This window comes from Tamandua tetradactyla, chromosome 4, assembly GCF_023851605.1.
Source record: "Tamandua tetradactyla isolate mTamTet1 chromosome 4, mTamTet1.pri, whole genome shotgun sequence".
Taxonomy (NCBI): Eukaryota; Metazoa; Chordata; class Mammalia; order Pilosa; family Myrmecophagidae; genus Tamandua; species Tamandua tetradactyla.
The window spans coordinates 23,347,996-23,362,869 of NC_135330.1; the positions used below are offsets into that span (position 1 = coordinate 23,347,996).

A 14,874-nucleotide genomic window follows, 5' to 3' on the forward strand; every position below is an offset into this window, starting at 1 on the left:
CAAGGAGATTTCTACCTCACAAATTTGGGTTTGAAGCCAAATTCAGCTGAAGTTTACTGATGAGCAGATAGCCATGGACAGCTTGGGCTGCCATTGGAGCAAGAAGAGGGAGTAGGAATGTGTGTGATGAGGGCAGAGGAGACAGGAGGAGCCTCATTTAACTACAGGGTATCATAAACATCTAACAGTGATTGTTCTTATAATGTCCAAGTGTCCTTTAGAGGAAAGGATCTAATCTTGGACTTGACAAGGGAAATAGTATAGGCAAAATTGTAACAGCGGAACCAAACACTGTACCTAGCCATATTTGCTCAGAATTAGCTCCCTGGAGTGTTGTAAATTACTTTATTCGACAGGGGTAGAAAAATGAGAATATAAAAGAAGAAAACTGGCCAAACCTTTTTAAAAATTTTGAGTAATCCCAAGATATTTCTTCAGCAGCGATGTAATAATTTTTTCTGTTTCCATTGTGGCTGCGAAGGTACCATGCTGCAATGCGGTCAGGATTTCTGGAGGAGTTGATGTCTGCCCTAATGTCAGTTTGGTAGGGGTTGTCATAGGTCACATAATCCATTTCAATGGAGTCTTCTTCATTGCTCTCGTCCTCCTCCCTTGGAATAATCTCAATGTAATCTCCATCCTCTCCAGTGAGGCCCACTACAATCAGTGGATTAAATCGCCTTGGTACAAAAGTGTCATTTGGTGGAGGAGATGGCATCTGATCAAGATCTGGAGAAGGGGAAGTCCAACCACGTTCTGGAAGAGGCAGTGATTGACTAGATTCAGAAGGGTAGGATGTCTTTTCAAGGTTTGGAAGAGGTGCTGACTGCCCAAGATCAGTAGAAAGGGTTGGCTGGCTTAGGTCTGGAGAGAGAGTCTTCTGCCTGTTCTCTGGGAAGATGTTTGTCTGACTGAATTCTGGGGTGAGGGTTGTTTGGCTGAGTTCTGGAGAAAGAGTGGTCTGGTTGAGGTCTGGGGAGGTGGTTGACTGCCTGTCTTCAAGTTCCAAGGAAGGGAATGTGTGACTAATGCTAATATGGACGGACTGGTGACTTAGGTCATAGTCAAGCATCTGGTGGAGGTCCGGAGGAGAGGAGCTGTGATTGGGGTCTGTAGAAGAGTACATATGACCAGGATCTTCAATAGGCAATGTTTGATAGTGTTCCTCAGGGAGCATTGCTTGATAAAGATCTGTAGAGATGTTTGTCTGACCAGTGTCATTTCGGGGGTTCTGATTATGCTCAAGAAGTAAGTCTATCAGACTAGTTTTCATAATGGGGGATGTCTCATTGAGGTCTGTGGGAAGAGATGTTTCATTGTACTGATTGAGTAACAAGGAATCATCAGATCTTCTGTCTGAATATGTAATGTAGGACTCTTTTCTTAGAGGATGGAAGCCCCTGGGAGACATTGGAACGTGGTGTGTATGCTTCTCTTCCTTTTTCTTTTTTCGTGTCTTAATGAGAAAGGGAGTTTTCCTCAGCAAATTATTTCTTCCAAACTGCCTTACTCGTGGAGATTTATGTCTAAGTCCAGAATACATTGGTTGGCCACTCTGTTCTCCATGCTTATTTGGAAGGGAGGTGCTCTCTTCCCAAGTTCTTGAGGCATTCTGGGAGTTGTTCAATAATTTATTATCAGTCATGTCTTCATTAGTTTCTTGGATAATTTCATAGCTTCCTTTCTCAGAAACCACATGCCATTTCCCATTTAAAATATTCAATGGATTCTTCCATCTTAACAGATCACTAGGAGAGTTCTTCAAGGGCTTCTTCATTCTGGAAGAAGAAGTGTTGTCTTGGTTTATATGTCCTCCAATTTTATGTCCTAGCAATTCTATCATGAGGGACCTGAAACTTGCTGCTTGGTGTCTTCCTGCCTTGGATCCCTTATGCTTAGCATGTTCTTGACTTCTGAATCGTTCTACACCAAGACGAAGTAAAGTTGTCCCTGTAATATCAGTCTGTAGAGGATTCTCTTTATGTTCTTCAGAATAAGGGATGGAATATTCTTCTGTGGAAGGTTTGAGACCTGTCTTCTTGTCTAAGCCAGGGAGATTTCCCAGGAGGTGACTAGCTGTGGTGTCTCCTGGGTGAGGAAGAGTTTTCTGAGGTTCTGAGGGTTCATTATCAATAAGTTTACTGATGTTAATTGGGGAAGAAGGATCTGAACTAACAGCTCCATCTGCACCTGGGTGAATGAATTCAGAGTCGTTCTCCAGAGCAAGGGCAGTGAGATTGAATTCATCTTCTTCCTGAGTCAATGATGAATTTCTGAATGACCTAATTCCTAATAATAAAGCCAGTGATTCCTGGTAATCATAGTCTTCATCATCCTCTTCACTTACGTCTTCACGCATTTTCCGAGTAGCCATGGCTGAAGATGCTGTTGGTTCATATATAATCTGATATGAATCTTCATCATCATTCTGATTACATTTAACATCTCTGAATCTCATCCTTAGGTTTTGGCTTCTTGGACCTGAACGCATGGAAGTTAACATCCAAGTTCCTACAGAAGAGAGACAGAAGTGAGTACTGAAAGTCTAGAAAAAGATATTAAAAATCTAGGAAACACTGTAGCAGGCAATTTCTAATGAGCTTTAAGCAGGTATACCCATATGGTTGTGGACCACTGCTGGTCTATGAACAGTTGGTTACTGGTTCACAATGACATTAGGTCAGAAACTGAGAGTAATGTTTAGGAAACTTGAGCAAGTTAACATCGCCATGATATCAAAACTTGTGATCCATTCACTTAACATGTTTAACAGAATGCAGACCAAATGTATTCATTGTGGAGATAAGGGAGGAAAATAAAAGGTCTTCCAGCATAGATAGTCTGAGAGTCACTATTTTAGAAAACACTAAGTGAGAAAGGAATGAATCAAGAATAGAATCAACTTTTAATATCATAAACATCTTGTTAGCTGCATACTAGGTGTTTGAGAATTGAAGTTGGAAGGGATGATGAGGTGTACCTCCACAAATAAGAGGCATTTCAATATTTCTAAGTATGTTTTTTTTTTCTTTTTGGCATGAAGAGGCTCCGGGAATTGAACCCAGGTCTCCAGCATGGCAGACGAGAATTCTGCCACCGAGCCATTGTTGAACATCCCATTAGTATGGTATTTTTATGGTGCTTTACTTTTCCATCATTAATTCCTTTAAGCAAAAAATAATTCAGGTGAGCTCAGGGTAATTTTTTTAAAACAGTTTCATTCACATACCATATAATCCTTCCAAATTGTACAATCAATGGCTCTTAGTATAATCACAGAGTTGTGCATTCACCACCACAATGAATTTGAGAAAATTTTCATTGCTCCAAAAATAAAAAAATCCCATATCTCTTGTCCCTTATCCCTCCCTATTATTGACATTTAGCATTGGTATAGTACCTTCATTACAATCAATGAAAGAATATTATTCTTTCATTAATTAATGAAATTAATATTAATCCATAGTTTGCATTAGGTATATTTTTCCCATATACCATCCTATTATGAACACCTTGTGCTAGTGATGTACATTAGTTCTACTTCTTGGAAGAACATTCTTACATTTGTACCATTAACCACAGTCATCTACAACAGGGTTCACCATGTTATACAGTCCCATGGTTTATCCTCTAGCTTTCCTTCTAATGATATGCATGATTCTCAACTTCCCCTTTCAACCACAATTATACCCATGATTCAGTCCTGTTAATTTCACTCACAATAATGTGCTACCATCACTTCTATCCATTTCCATATCTTTACAATCAGTCATATTAAAAATTATGCACAAATTAAGCATCTGCTCCCTATTCTCTGCCCTCATTCGATCTCCTGGTAACCTGTACACTAGATTTTAACTCCATGGGTTTTCTAATTATAATTATTCTTCTTAGTGAGACAATACAATATTTGTTCTTTTATATCTGACATTCCACTCAACATAATGTTCACAAGATTCATCCATATTGTTGCATGTATCAGGACTTTACTCCTTCTTAGAGCTGAATAGCATTCCATCATATATGTATACCACATCTTATGTGTCCATTCATCGGTCAGTGGACACTAGGCCATTTCCATCTTTTGGCAGTAATTAATAATGCCACAATTGTGAATAATGCAAATGTTTGCATCCCTGCTTTCAGTTCTTCTGAGTATATATACATAGTAGAGGGATTGCCAGATCATATGGCAATTCTATACTTAGCTTCCTGAGGAACTGTCAAACTGTCTTCCACAGAGGTTGTACCATTTTCCATTCCCACCAACAGTAAATAAGGTTCTTATTTCTCCACGTCCTATCCAACACTTGTAGTTTTCTGAGTCTTTTAAGATAGTGGCCATTTTAGTAGGTGCAAAGTGATATTGTGATTTTCATTTTCATTTCCCAGATAGCTACTGATATTGGAGCATCTTTTCATGTGCTTTTTAGCTATTTATATTTCCTCTTTGGAAAAGGTCTATTCAAGTTCTTTTGCTTATTTAAATTATTTTTGTCTTTTTGTTGTTGTTGTTGTTGTTGTTGAGTTATAGGATATCTTTATATATTCTAGATTGTTCCAGTTTGCTAACTGCTGGAATGCAATATACCAGAAACAGAATGGCCTTTAAAAGAGGAATTTAATGAGTTGCTAGTTTACAGTTCTAAGGCCGAGAAAATGTCCCAATTAAAACAAGTCTATAGAGATGTCCAATTTAAGGCATCCGGAGAAAGATACCGTCGATGACATTCAATGTTTCTCTCTCAGCTGGAAGGGCACATGGTGAACATGGCAGCATCTGCTGGCTTTCACGTGGCTCTACCAAAAAGGGACTCTTTCCAAAATGTTCCCTCTTTTAAAGGATCCCAGCTAGCAACTCTACCTTCAGTAGGTAGAGACACACCTCCATGGAAATCATCTAATCAAAAGTTACCACCCACAATTGGGTGGGTCACATCTTCATAGAAACAATCAAAATGCTCCCACCAGGCAATATTGAATGAGGATTAAAGGGCATGGCTTTTCTGGGTTACACCATACATTCAGACCAGCACATAGATATTAAACTCTTTTCAGATATGTGGTTCCCAAATATTTTCTCCCATTGAGTAGACTGCCTTTTCACTTTCTTGACAAAGTCCTTTAAAGCACAAAAGTATTTATCTATTTTTTCTTTCATTGCTTGTGCTTTGGGTGTAAAGCCTCAAAAAGCACCACCAACCGTAAGATCTTGAAGATGCTTCCCTACATTATCTTCTAGAATTTTTATGGTCCTGGCTCTTATATTTAGGCCTTTTATACATTTTGAGTTAATTTTTGAATAAAATGTGAGATAGGGGTCTCTTTCATTCTTTTGGATATGGATATCCAGTTCTCCCAGCACCATTTATTGAATAGACTGTTCTGTCCCAGTTGAGTGGTTTTGGGCCCAGGGTAATTTTGAATCTCTTTGAAATGGTATGATTTGCTGGCACACTGAAGATCTCCTGGGAATTATCTAATAGTTATCCTTGTTGAATATCTACTGAGTGCTAGGCAGTTTTCACAGATTGCAATTAATGGTCAAAGCAACTGTGTAAAGTGTTATTCTCTATTTTTTTAGATAAGGAAACTGAGCCTCAGTGAGATTAGGTAACTTATCCAATATTCACAGATATTCAATGTCAGAGCAGGACTTGAACCCAGGTCTGATGGACTTCAAAGCCCACATCCTTCAAAAGTCAACTTTCTTTCTAAATGTCTAGGCTCTTACTCACCAACATTATCCATAGTGACGGTCACAGATTCTCCACGCATAGGGAACAGGGTCAAGGTATCTTCATGCCTCTTTCCATATATGAATGAGTGCCCAGTAAAGTGAATGGTTAAGATGTCATCCTGGGTCCCCACACTGCAGAAATGCCACTGGACAGTGTCGTCAAAGCAGAATCCGAGTGTTGGTATACTCTCAGGGACATAGCCATTGATAGCTGAAAGGGTAAAATCCGTTAAAACACCAGGCCTATACCAACAGCAGGTTATGTATCTAATTATACCTAAAATAAATATCCTTTGAGCAACCACATGAACACTACTGGTTCAAAGAAGTGATTTTCCAAGACAAGCTTTACCAGTTCTAACATGTGACTAGAAGATCAAGTTCAGACTCCCCAAATGAGAACTTACTCTCTTAAGTTAGCCAAAGGAGAAATGTCAGGATAAGAGAAAGCCTTTCATTCACAATAATGTGTTCATTCATTCATTCATTCATCAAACATATATTAAATATTTTGTGACTTATGTTCTGCCTTTAAAGAAAAAAAGTATTCTGAATATCAAGTTAGAATGTTACCCAGGATAATTCTCCCTGGAGAAAAAGCACAAAGAAGAAATTTATCTTCTTGACACATTAATCATGAAGAAGGCAGTAATATCTCTAAAAGTGAAGTCTACTTGGTATATTTGGTCATTTTTATTTCCACCCCTTATCATGTATATAATCTATAGTTTTCATTAAAGAATTGAGTCCATACATTTTAATAAGTTTAAAAAGGATGCTGCTTCAGGCAGGATCTTTAGTTACTTATTTACTGAGCATGGTACCAAAATCAAACGTATGATTTCCATGGGGCAGGGCTTGTGTCCGCCTGGCTCATCCTGTAGCCTTAGTCCTAGTACAATACCTAGCGCATAGTGGGAATTTAACAGATGTTTGTTGAATGACTGAAATAATGTGTTATTGGTTTGCTCGCATTCTGGATGTTCTTCTAGATGGTCTGCAGCTACGCTGTGAATGTGGCAGCCACGTGGGTAGTCTGAGCTGAAATGGGCTGTAAGTATAAAATACATACCCAATTTCAAAAACTCAGTAAGAAATAAAAGACGTACATCACAATTTTTATATTGATTACCTTTTGAAACGATCATATTTAGGATATATGGGTTTAAATAAAATATATTATTAAAATTAATTTCACCTATTTCTATTTACGTTTTAATGAGGTTTCTTGAAAATTTAAATTACATATGTGACTTACATTAACTTTCTATTGGCCAACCTTGGTACAGAGCTATGGTAGACTGAGTAGCTGTTAAAATGAGATTATACAAAAAAAAAAAAAAAAAGCCTGAGAATAATCCCTGTTTGGATTATCTGTCATGGCACCTGACAGTTCTGATAATCCCCAGCTGTCAGTCATCTGAAGCTTGTCCATATGATTACATATCAGAGAAGACAATCATAGTAACTCTCCACTTGGAAGAGCAGTGGAGGGGACCCTGGCTATTACGGAGCTGTGAAATTGCTCTCCGACTTCCCATGGCAGTGACTTTGAGCACTACATTTTAAAAACTGCAACAAATGACTAAACTCTGGCTCAGAGAATTCCTTCTTTCCTGAGCTTCTTTTGTTCACTTCAAACTCCCTCATGCGCTCACTTTCTGAGTCTCTTGGTTCCCCATACTCATGTTGACTTATTTTGATTTGACAGTCTAGCTTTGGATTACTTACCTTGTTTCTGCCCTGGCCATAAAGTATATTCACCCTGCACCAAATCTAAAAAACCTGATACCACTGATCAAAGCCCTTCTTCTTTCCCCTTCCCCCATCCTTCACCCCCACCCTGTTTCTTACTGCCCAGAGTGAATACACGTGTGTGCACACACTTACATGTACATTTGGAGTAGGAGCTCAAGCAGTGACTTACAGGGATAATAAGCCTTTGACCCCTTGTTGTAAAAAGGTTGCTCTAAGGTTGCTATAATGTCACCCAGGGATTTCACCACAGATCCCTGAATTGGAAGTAAGAATTAGAGGCGTTTCACCCATGTTTTAGCCTCTAGGTACAGTCATACCTCGGCTACAAGAGTGAAAATCTGATAGAGAAAAACCAGTGCTCTGACTTACTGCTCATGATGTTTGATTCATAAAACTTGGGGTCATCACGTTTGACCTTATCAGGATTTTCACAAAACTTGTTGATGTTGTCCTCTATGTACCAGCTCTTGTTCTCATCGAACACGGCAAACACAGCCTGTTGCTCCGTGTCTGCTGCCCTCTGGAGGGTGAAAGTGTTTAATGTGTTCAGTGTTTAATGTCCCAGTTGATTATTTAAACACTGAGTTCTGAGAAACCAGAGGCACAGCTCTTGGGGCCACTAAAGCCACACATGCAAGCATTTATAAGAGTCCAACATGTCCAAAGAACACGTTCAAACCAAAGGTAATATGCAGAAGCAAACAGGGTAGATTATTGAACAAAATGCACTAATAGAAAAATCCCAATTTACCACAGCATGTGAAAGTCTGTTTATCTCTGAAATGAGCACATTCCAACCTGAATGATCGATTGGCTGTGCTCCAAATAGTTGCAAAGGGTAAAACAGAAGGCTGCAATAGGAAAGACTCTCTTTACTTGTTTCCTTTCCTAGCTCAATAAATCAGGGTCTTTCAAGTGTCCATTCCTGATTTTTCTATGCCTTTTATGATGAAACCTTGATTATAGCTTAGCCCAACTGGTGTGGGAATTTTAGGGTATTGATACGAGACTATTATTCTTCAATGAAGATAAACTCAAAAGATCTATATTTTGTTCATGTTCTTCTAACTGATTAAGTGTCACCAAAGATGGACCATTTTCTGGGTCCATCTTCACAAGAAACTATTTCTCCAAGTGGACTTGCTTTCAAGGAATCTCTCCTATCTCTTCTGATTGCAGGCCTCTAAAAATAACAAGTATTGATAAAGAGCTTTACAATTTTACCAGCTGGTATTTCACCTGAGCCCCAAAACAACTCTATAAAAATTTTAGGAGGAGGTATTACCAACATTTGATAAAAGGAAGAATTAATACAGGCTAAGTAACTTACTCAAGATGACACAGCTAGTACAAAAAATCAGAATTTAAAACCAAAACAAAGTATGGTTTCATACTGTAGACTTGGTTTTTGCAGTGACAGTCCAGATGAAGAGAGACAAGACAGAAAGAACCAAATCACATTCATGCTATAGAGGACTACTTAATATTTACTGCTCCCTAGAAGAAAAAACTCCCTTATTCAGCAAGGGGCACTTCATCTGATCCAGCCAAAGGAAATTTCCAGAATTTCTGTAAGATTACTTCAAGAACAAAATACCTGTATTCCTCGCTTGTCCAGTGATCTGCTCTTACAAATTAGAAGTAGCCCTATGAGCCCAGAGGCAATATCTCTTGTGACGTTCACATTACTGTAGTATGGTCTTGTTAGGCACTGGGCGTCGTTTTCTGTTGGCTCATCAGACTCTAGGATGTTCCACCTATAAGTATAGGTTTCTCCCGGTTGGACTGCTCTGATCATGGTGTTACTGCCTAGAAAAAATGTATTCACAATTGTTTTTATTTGGAAAATCATTTCTTGATATAGATTAATATTAGAGCTCTTACTGGAACAAAGTAATATTGTGAAAGGAATATTCTTTTTATATTAAACACTTTATAGAACCCTGGATAGAATGTAGCTATTAGAGATTGCGCCACTAGAGGGGGCGATGACACGGTTAGAGAATATCACTTTTGTAACCACTGTGGTAGATAAAATCCCTGAACTGAGCAGGATTTGGCTATGACCTTCAGGATAACCCTCCATGTACAGTACATGACTGCATCAGCGATAGCACTGTGCAAGGACAGGCGAAAAGTATGGTTGCTGCTTAGAGTGAATAGTTTTATCCAGTAGAAGTCAAAGATTCCAACCTGAGGTGGAGGAAGAGTTGAATTCATCTTCATAAGGAGAGAAGGTCACTCCATGAGGGTAAATGCTATAAGGGCGGCTGGCCTTATTTTTGAACACGATCTACAAAGTTAAATAGAATCCATTATTTCAGGTTTTAGGTTAGTCATGAAAATCAATATAGGATGCTAGCTTTGCATATTTACCTGCTGGATGGTGTGTGTGTGTGTGTATGTGTGTGTGTGTGTATTCATAGTGAGAAAACGAGATCTGTTTATCTGAGCAACAACCTCTCTCCATCACCTGGCAGGGGCATCTGAGAGCATTTCACTCACACATTTAAGGTAGAAATGAAGAGAGATGCTAATCTTAGAAGACAGGTTAGGATAGGTAACATATTCCTCACAATCTATCACCCTTTCCACTCTAGTCCCCATCTGTTCCCCCTGAACCCTTTTCCTTTCAGCTTGAACCACATCTTCCTTTTGAATCTTCTTCTCACCGCTAGACCATAATCCCTTTCTGCCTGGCCCGTGTCCCAGAACCATTGTCTTTGAAGCCATCTTGTTGAAGGGCACAGACAAATAACAAGATCCTGAATTTCCCATGAAGTATGCTTATACTTGCTAAGAGCAGCTAAAAGGGATCAGAGCAGGGAGGGAGAGAGGAACAGAGATAGACTGTTTTATAAATGACCAGAAAAGGCTTTGTCTTTGCAGGTATCCTCTTAATTCATCCCCCTGCAGAGGTGAAGGTGGGGAAGGTTTGTCTTGTACATATGGAAGTCCTATGTGTATGTGATGAGCCTTAATTTTGGAAAGAGAACCTTAATCCTATCTTCTACTTGGTTGATTGTCAAGGCATCTGGATCACCTTTAATCCATAGTTTATCTGTGTTATAAGATTTTCCCAATGATTTCAACCTTGATTGCTGCTCAGTTCTTAACAAAGGTTTAATGTTGTGATATAATATTTATGGATAATCGTGCAAAGAACACACAATGCTCTTAATGCATATCTAAATTTACCTTTAGATCGAGACCAGCCATCGGAGCTGCATAGCTAGACCATATCATTTTGTCCCCTTGAAGAACTGTTTTTACTCAATTGTGTCTACATTATGCTCTTAGCTATAATGAGAAACATCATTTTTTTAAAAAGCTATACAGCTTTTATTAATTGTATCAGTTGTAGAGATTTTGTCAAAGATACCATCCACTGTATAATACACAGCATCCTCTTTTTAAAGTGTCCATGAGAGAAATTTCTCTTAGGTCTCAGTATCAGGGACAATTGTGTTTCTTTTACGGAGACTGTGAATCCTGCCTTTTTAATTTGACTGCTAGAAAGCTGAGAACAAAATTTGCAGATAATTTTCTAGGATCATATTGTATATGTTTCATTATGTTTATCTTATCCTTGGCTTTGTTTGCCTTGTCCTTTATTATCCTTCCTCCTAATTACACCAACCCTATTTTATTCCTTTATAATTTGTTAAACTGTCGTAGATTCTTTCTTTTTATGGGTTAGGGTATAAATAAATGCAAATACTAAATAAAAACTAAAAAGCTATATTTGAATTTTAAAACATATGGATAAATTTTTCTTTTTAAAACAAGCAAATAAATAAATACTTTGTAACTGGTCACTATTTAATTTTGCCCTTGGTTCTGTTACTTACTTTGAGTGTGTCTCTGACTTGAGCTCTGATTACAGGACCCAAAATCCCATCTTCTATGTTTTTGATAGTCTCTGGATGTTTGGTGAAGGAGTCATCATCATACTGTACATAGATAACCTTCTTATAAAGCTTTCCAATTTGATTTGAGAAGTTATCCAAGTGGCGAGATCTGTATTTTCTTAAGTGAAATGAAATTTTTAAAAATTAGTCCAATTTCTCAAGTAGAGATCCCAGTAGGATGGGGAGATCTTTTCCTTAGAAGTTCTGCTCTTGGATTAGTTAAAATGCTAGTTCCATATATAAAAATATTAATGTAAATTTATAAAGTCCTGATGTTGTCTTTGTAGCTGGCAAACTGAAAACCTCTGAGATGTCTCTTACACCCTGATAAAGGCATAGATAACTGCCTAGAAACAATCATTTAATTTCCCTATCACTCTCGCTGCTATAGTAGACCTTGAATATCTCTGGGGAAAGGTAGACTCTGTCTAAAAGGATAGGCTACACTGGGAATTTTTCTAAAGTTTTTCATCATTTAATCTTTTCTTTTTAAAAAAACTTTTTATTTTGAAATACTTTCAAACTTAGAAGACTCTTACAGAAGTATACAAACCCCAAACAGAAAACACCAATATACCTATCACCCCAACACCCAGATCCACCAATATTGACCTTTTGCCACAATTACTATCTATCTATCTATCATCCATCCATCCATCCATCCATCCATCCATCCTTCCATCTGTCTGTCTATCAATCCATTTTCTGAATATGTGAATTAGGTTGTATACATCATATTCCTTGAAAACAGTACTACCTTGTACATTTCCTAAGAACAAGGATGTTCACTTATGTAACTACCTTAAGTGCAATTCTCAAGTTCAAGAGATTTAACATTGATATAAAGTTCAGTCTATATTGCAATTTTTTCATATGTCCCAATGATGTCCTTTGGAGTCTTTTCTCCTCCCTTATTAGATCTATCCAGGATTATGTGTGGCCTTTAACTGTCATTGTCTCTTTAGTTTCACCCTCTCTTTCTCTCGTGGGAACTTATAGACAAAGTAAACTTTCCCATCACAGTCACTCCCAAGCATATCATTCAGTGGAATTAATCACATTCATATTGTTGTGGTCCCCTCATAGCCTCCCATAACTATAACTTTCCCATCTCCCCAAACAGAAACCCTACACCTATTATGCATTAAGTCCCCATTCCCCCTGCACTCTTCCTCTGCAACCTGTACTCTACTTTCTGTTACTATGAGTTTGCATAGTCTCTGATATTTTCTTTAAACATACCATGGAGCTTAAATTTATCATCCTAATCTATAATAATCTCATTTGCTTCAATAGTATACAAACACTATGTTCCTATATCCCATCTGTTCCTATATCCCATCTATCCCCCCATCTTTATATAGTTCATGTCACAAATTGCATGTTTATGCATTATAACTCCAAAACCACTGATTTATCATTATATTTTATGCTTTCTAAATCCTGTAGGAATTAAGAAGTGGAGTTACCAACCAAAAATATAATAGTACTAGCACTTATATTTACCTATGTTGTTAGCTTCTCTTTCTCATAAGGGCCACTTTAGTGGTGACAAGCTCTTGGCTTTTTTTTTTTTCCAATCTGGGGAGATCTTAATCTGTCCTTCATTTTTGAAAGGCAGTTTTGCTGGATATAGAATTGTTAGTTGGCAGTTTTTTACTTTCAGCACTTTAAATACAGACAAACCCCATTTTATTGTGCTTCACTTTATTGCACTTTGCAGATATTGCATCTTTTTTGTGTGGGGGAACTCGGCATTGAGCAAGTCTGTCAGTGCCTTTTTTCCAACAGCATGTGCTCACCTCATGTCTCTGTGTTTCTTTTTTTTTGCACAAACAGGCACTGGGAAATGAATCTTGTTCTCCAGCATGGCAGGTAAGAACTTTGCCACTGAGCCACATGGCCCATCTGCTGTGTTTCATTTTAATTACAATATGTGCATTGTTTTTTTAGACATATTTCATCCTTAATAGACTATAGTATAGTGTGAAAACAACTTTGAGATGCACTGGGAAACTAAAAAATTCATATGATTCAGTATGACTCATTTTGTTGTGATATTCAACTAATTGCAGTGGTCTGGAACTGAACCGCAGTATGTCCAAGGTATGCCTATATATCATCTCACTGCTTTCCTGCCTCCATAATTTTTAGTAGTAAAGAGGCATTGAATCTTACTGAGGCTTCCTTGTACATGACACGTGGCTCCTGTCTTGTGGCTTTCAGAATGCTCTCTTTATATCTGACTTTCAACAATTTCATTACATGTCATAGTGTGGGGCTATTTGGATTTATACTGTTTGGAGTTCGTTAAGATTCTTAAATGCTTATATTTATGTCTTTCTTTATATTTGGGAAGTTTTCAATCATTATTTCCTTGAATATTGTCTCTGACCCTTTCTCTCTTTCCTTTCCTTCTGGGTCTCCTGCATGTACATGTTGGTCCACTTGATAGTGTCCCATGAGTTCTGTTAACTTTTCTTCATTCTTTCTTCTTCCTGCTCCTCAGGCTGGATGATTTCAACTATCTTATCTTCAAGTTCTCTGATTCTTTCTTCTGCCAACTCCAATCTGCTGTTGAACTCCTCTAAGGATTTAAAAATTTCTGTCACTGTGATCTTCAACTCTGTTTGATTTTTCCTTTTCATAATTATCATCTCTCTTGTGATATTGTCTTTATGTTCATCTATTGTTTTCCTCATTTCCTGTAGTTCTTTGTCCAGGCTTTCCTTTTGCTTTCTGAGCACATTCAGACCATTTTAAAACAGTCTTTGTCAGGTACGGTTCAGGTCTGATCCTCCTCATTGAAGGCTTCTAAAGTATTTTATTCTTTTTTTGCCTGGGCCATCACTTCCTGTTTCTTTAAATGTTTTATAATCTTTTGTTGAAACCTTAATATTTTAACGTGTTATAACTGGAATTTAGACTCTGAGGCATCTGTTCCTTAAGCTTGTATCCAGCTAGTGTTATGCAGAGCTTTCCTTAAAGGCCAGGAACTAATAACAACAAGAAACATCTTCCCTAGTCTTTGCAGGTTGACCTCAGTGAGCACCCACTTCAGAGTTTATCCTTATGGTAAGTTTAGAGAATAGTTTGAGGCCAAAGCACAGGGCTTCCCTGAACCTTTCTCCACATGCTTCTTGTCTTGTACAGGTACATGTGTCCCTAGGAATTCTCCCAATTATACAGTTATTAATGTCCCCTCTTCCCTAGGAAAACAGTTTCCTTGTGGGCCTGGGCACTGTCCTATATGGCCAGCACCAGAAATTCCTTGCCCCAGGGAACCACAACTTGACCATTTTCTCACTGTGTTGTGTAGGAGAGGTCTGTGAGCTGCCTTCTACATGTAGGGCACGTTCTGGGGTGGCACACCTATGACAAATGTCTTAGTTTCAGTCCCTCAGCTACTACCAGACAGATAGGGTCAGACATATTTGCTCCCAGTACATGCATGAGGGTTACTTT

At 38.1% G+C, this 14,874-nt stretch overlaps 1 protein-coding gene and 1 long non-coding RNA gene across 2 annotated transcripts in view; one reads left to right on the forward strand and one right to left on the reverse strand.

The window, feature by feature from the left end:
• F5 (coagulation factor V) overlaps nucleotides 1-14,874 on the reverse strand; it is a 100,954-nt gene that overhangs the window by 46,395 nt on the left and 39,685 nt on the right. The window contains exons 8-13 of the mRNA XM_077156914.1: nucleotides 11,350-11,527; nucleotides 9,692-9,791; nucleotides 9,096-9,307; nucleotides 7,868-8,018; nucleotides 5,739-5,951; nucleotides 399-2,511 (exon numbers count right to left, since the gene is read on the reverse strand). Coding sequence (XP_077013029.1) covers nucleotides 399-2,511; nucleotides 5,739-5,951; nucleotides 7,868-8,018; nucleotides 9,096-9,307; nucleotides 9,692-9,791; nucleotides 11,350-11,527 — 2,967 coding nt within the window. The remainder of the gene's footprint in view (nucleotides 1-398; nucleotides 2,512-5,738; nucleotides 5,952-7,867; nucleotides 8,019-9,095; nucleotides 9,308-9,691; nucleotides 9,792-11,349; nucleotides 11,528-14,874) is intronic.
• On the forward strand, nucleotides 1,545-7,268 carry LOC143680547 (uncharacterized). Its single transcript, XR_013174063.1, has 3 exons — nucleotides 1,545-2,530; nucleotides 3,044-3,127; nucleotides 6,733-7,268. It is a non-coding gene; the product is annotated as an uncharacterized LOC143680547 (long non-coding RNA).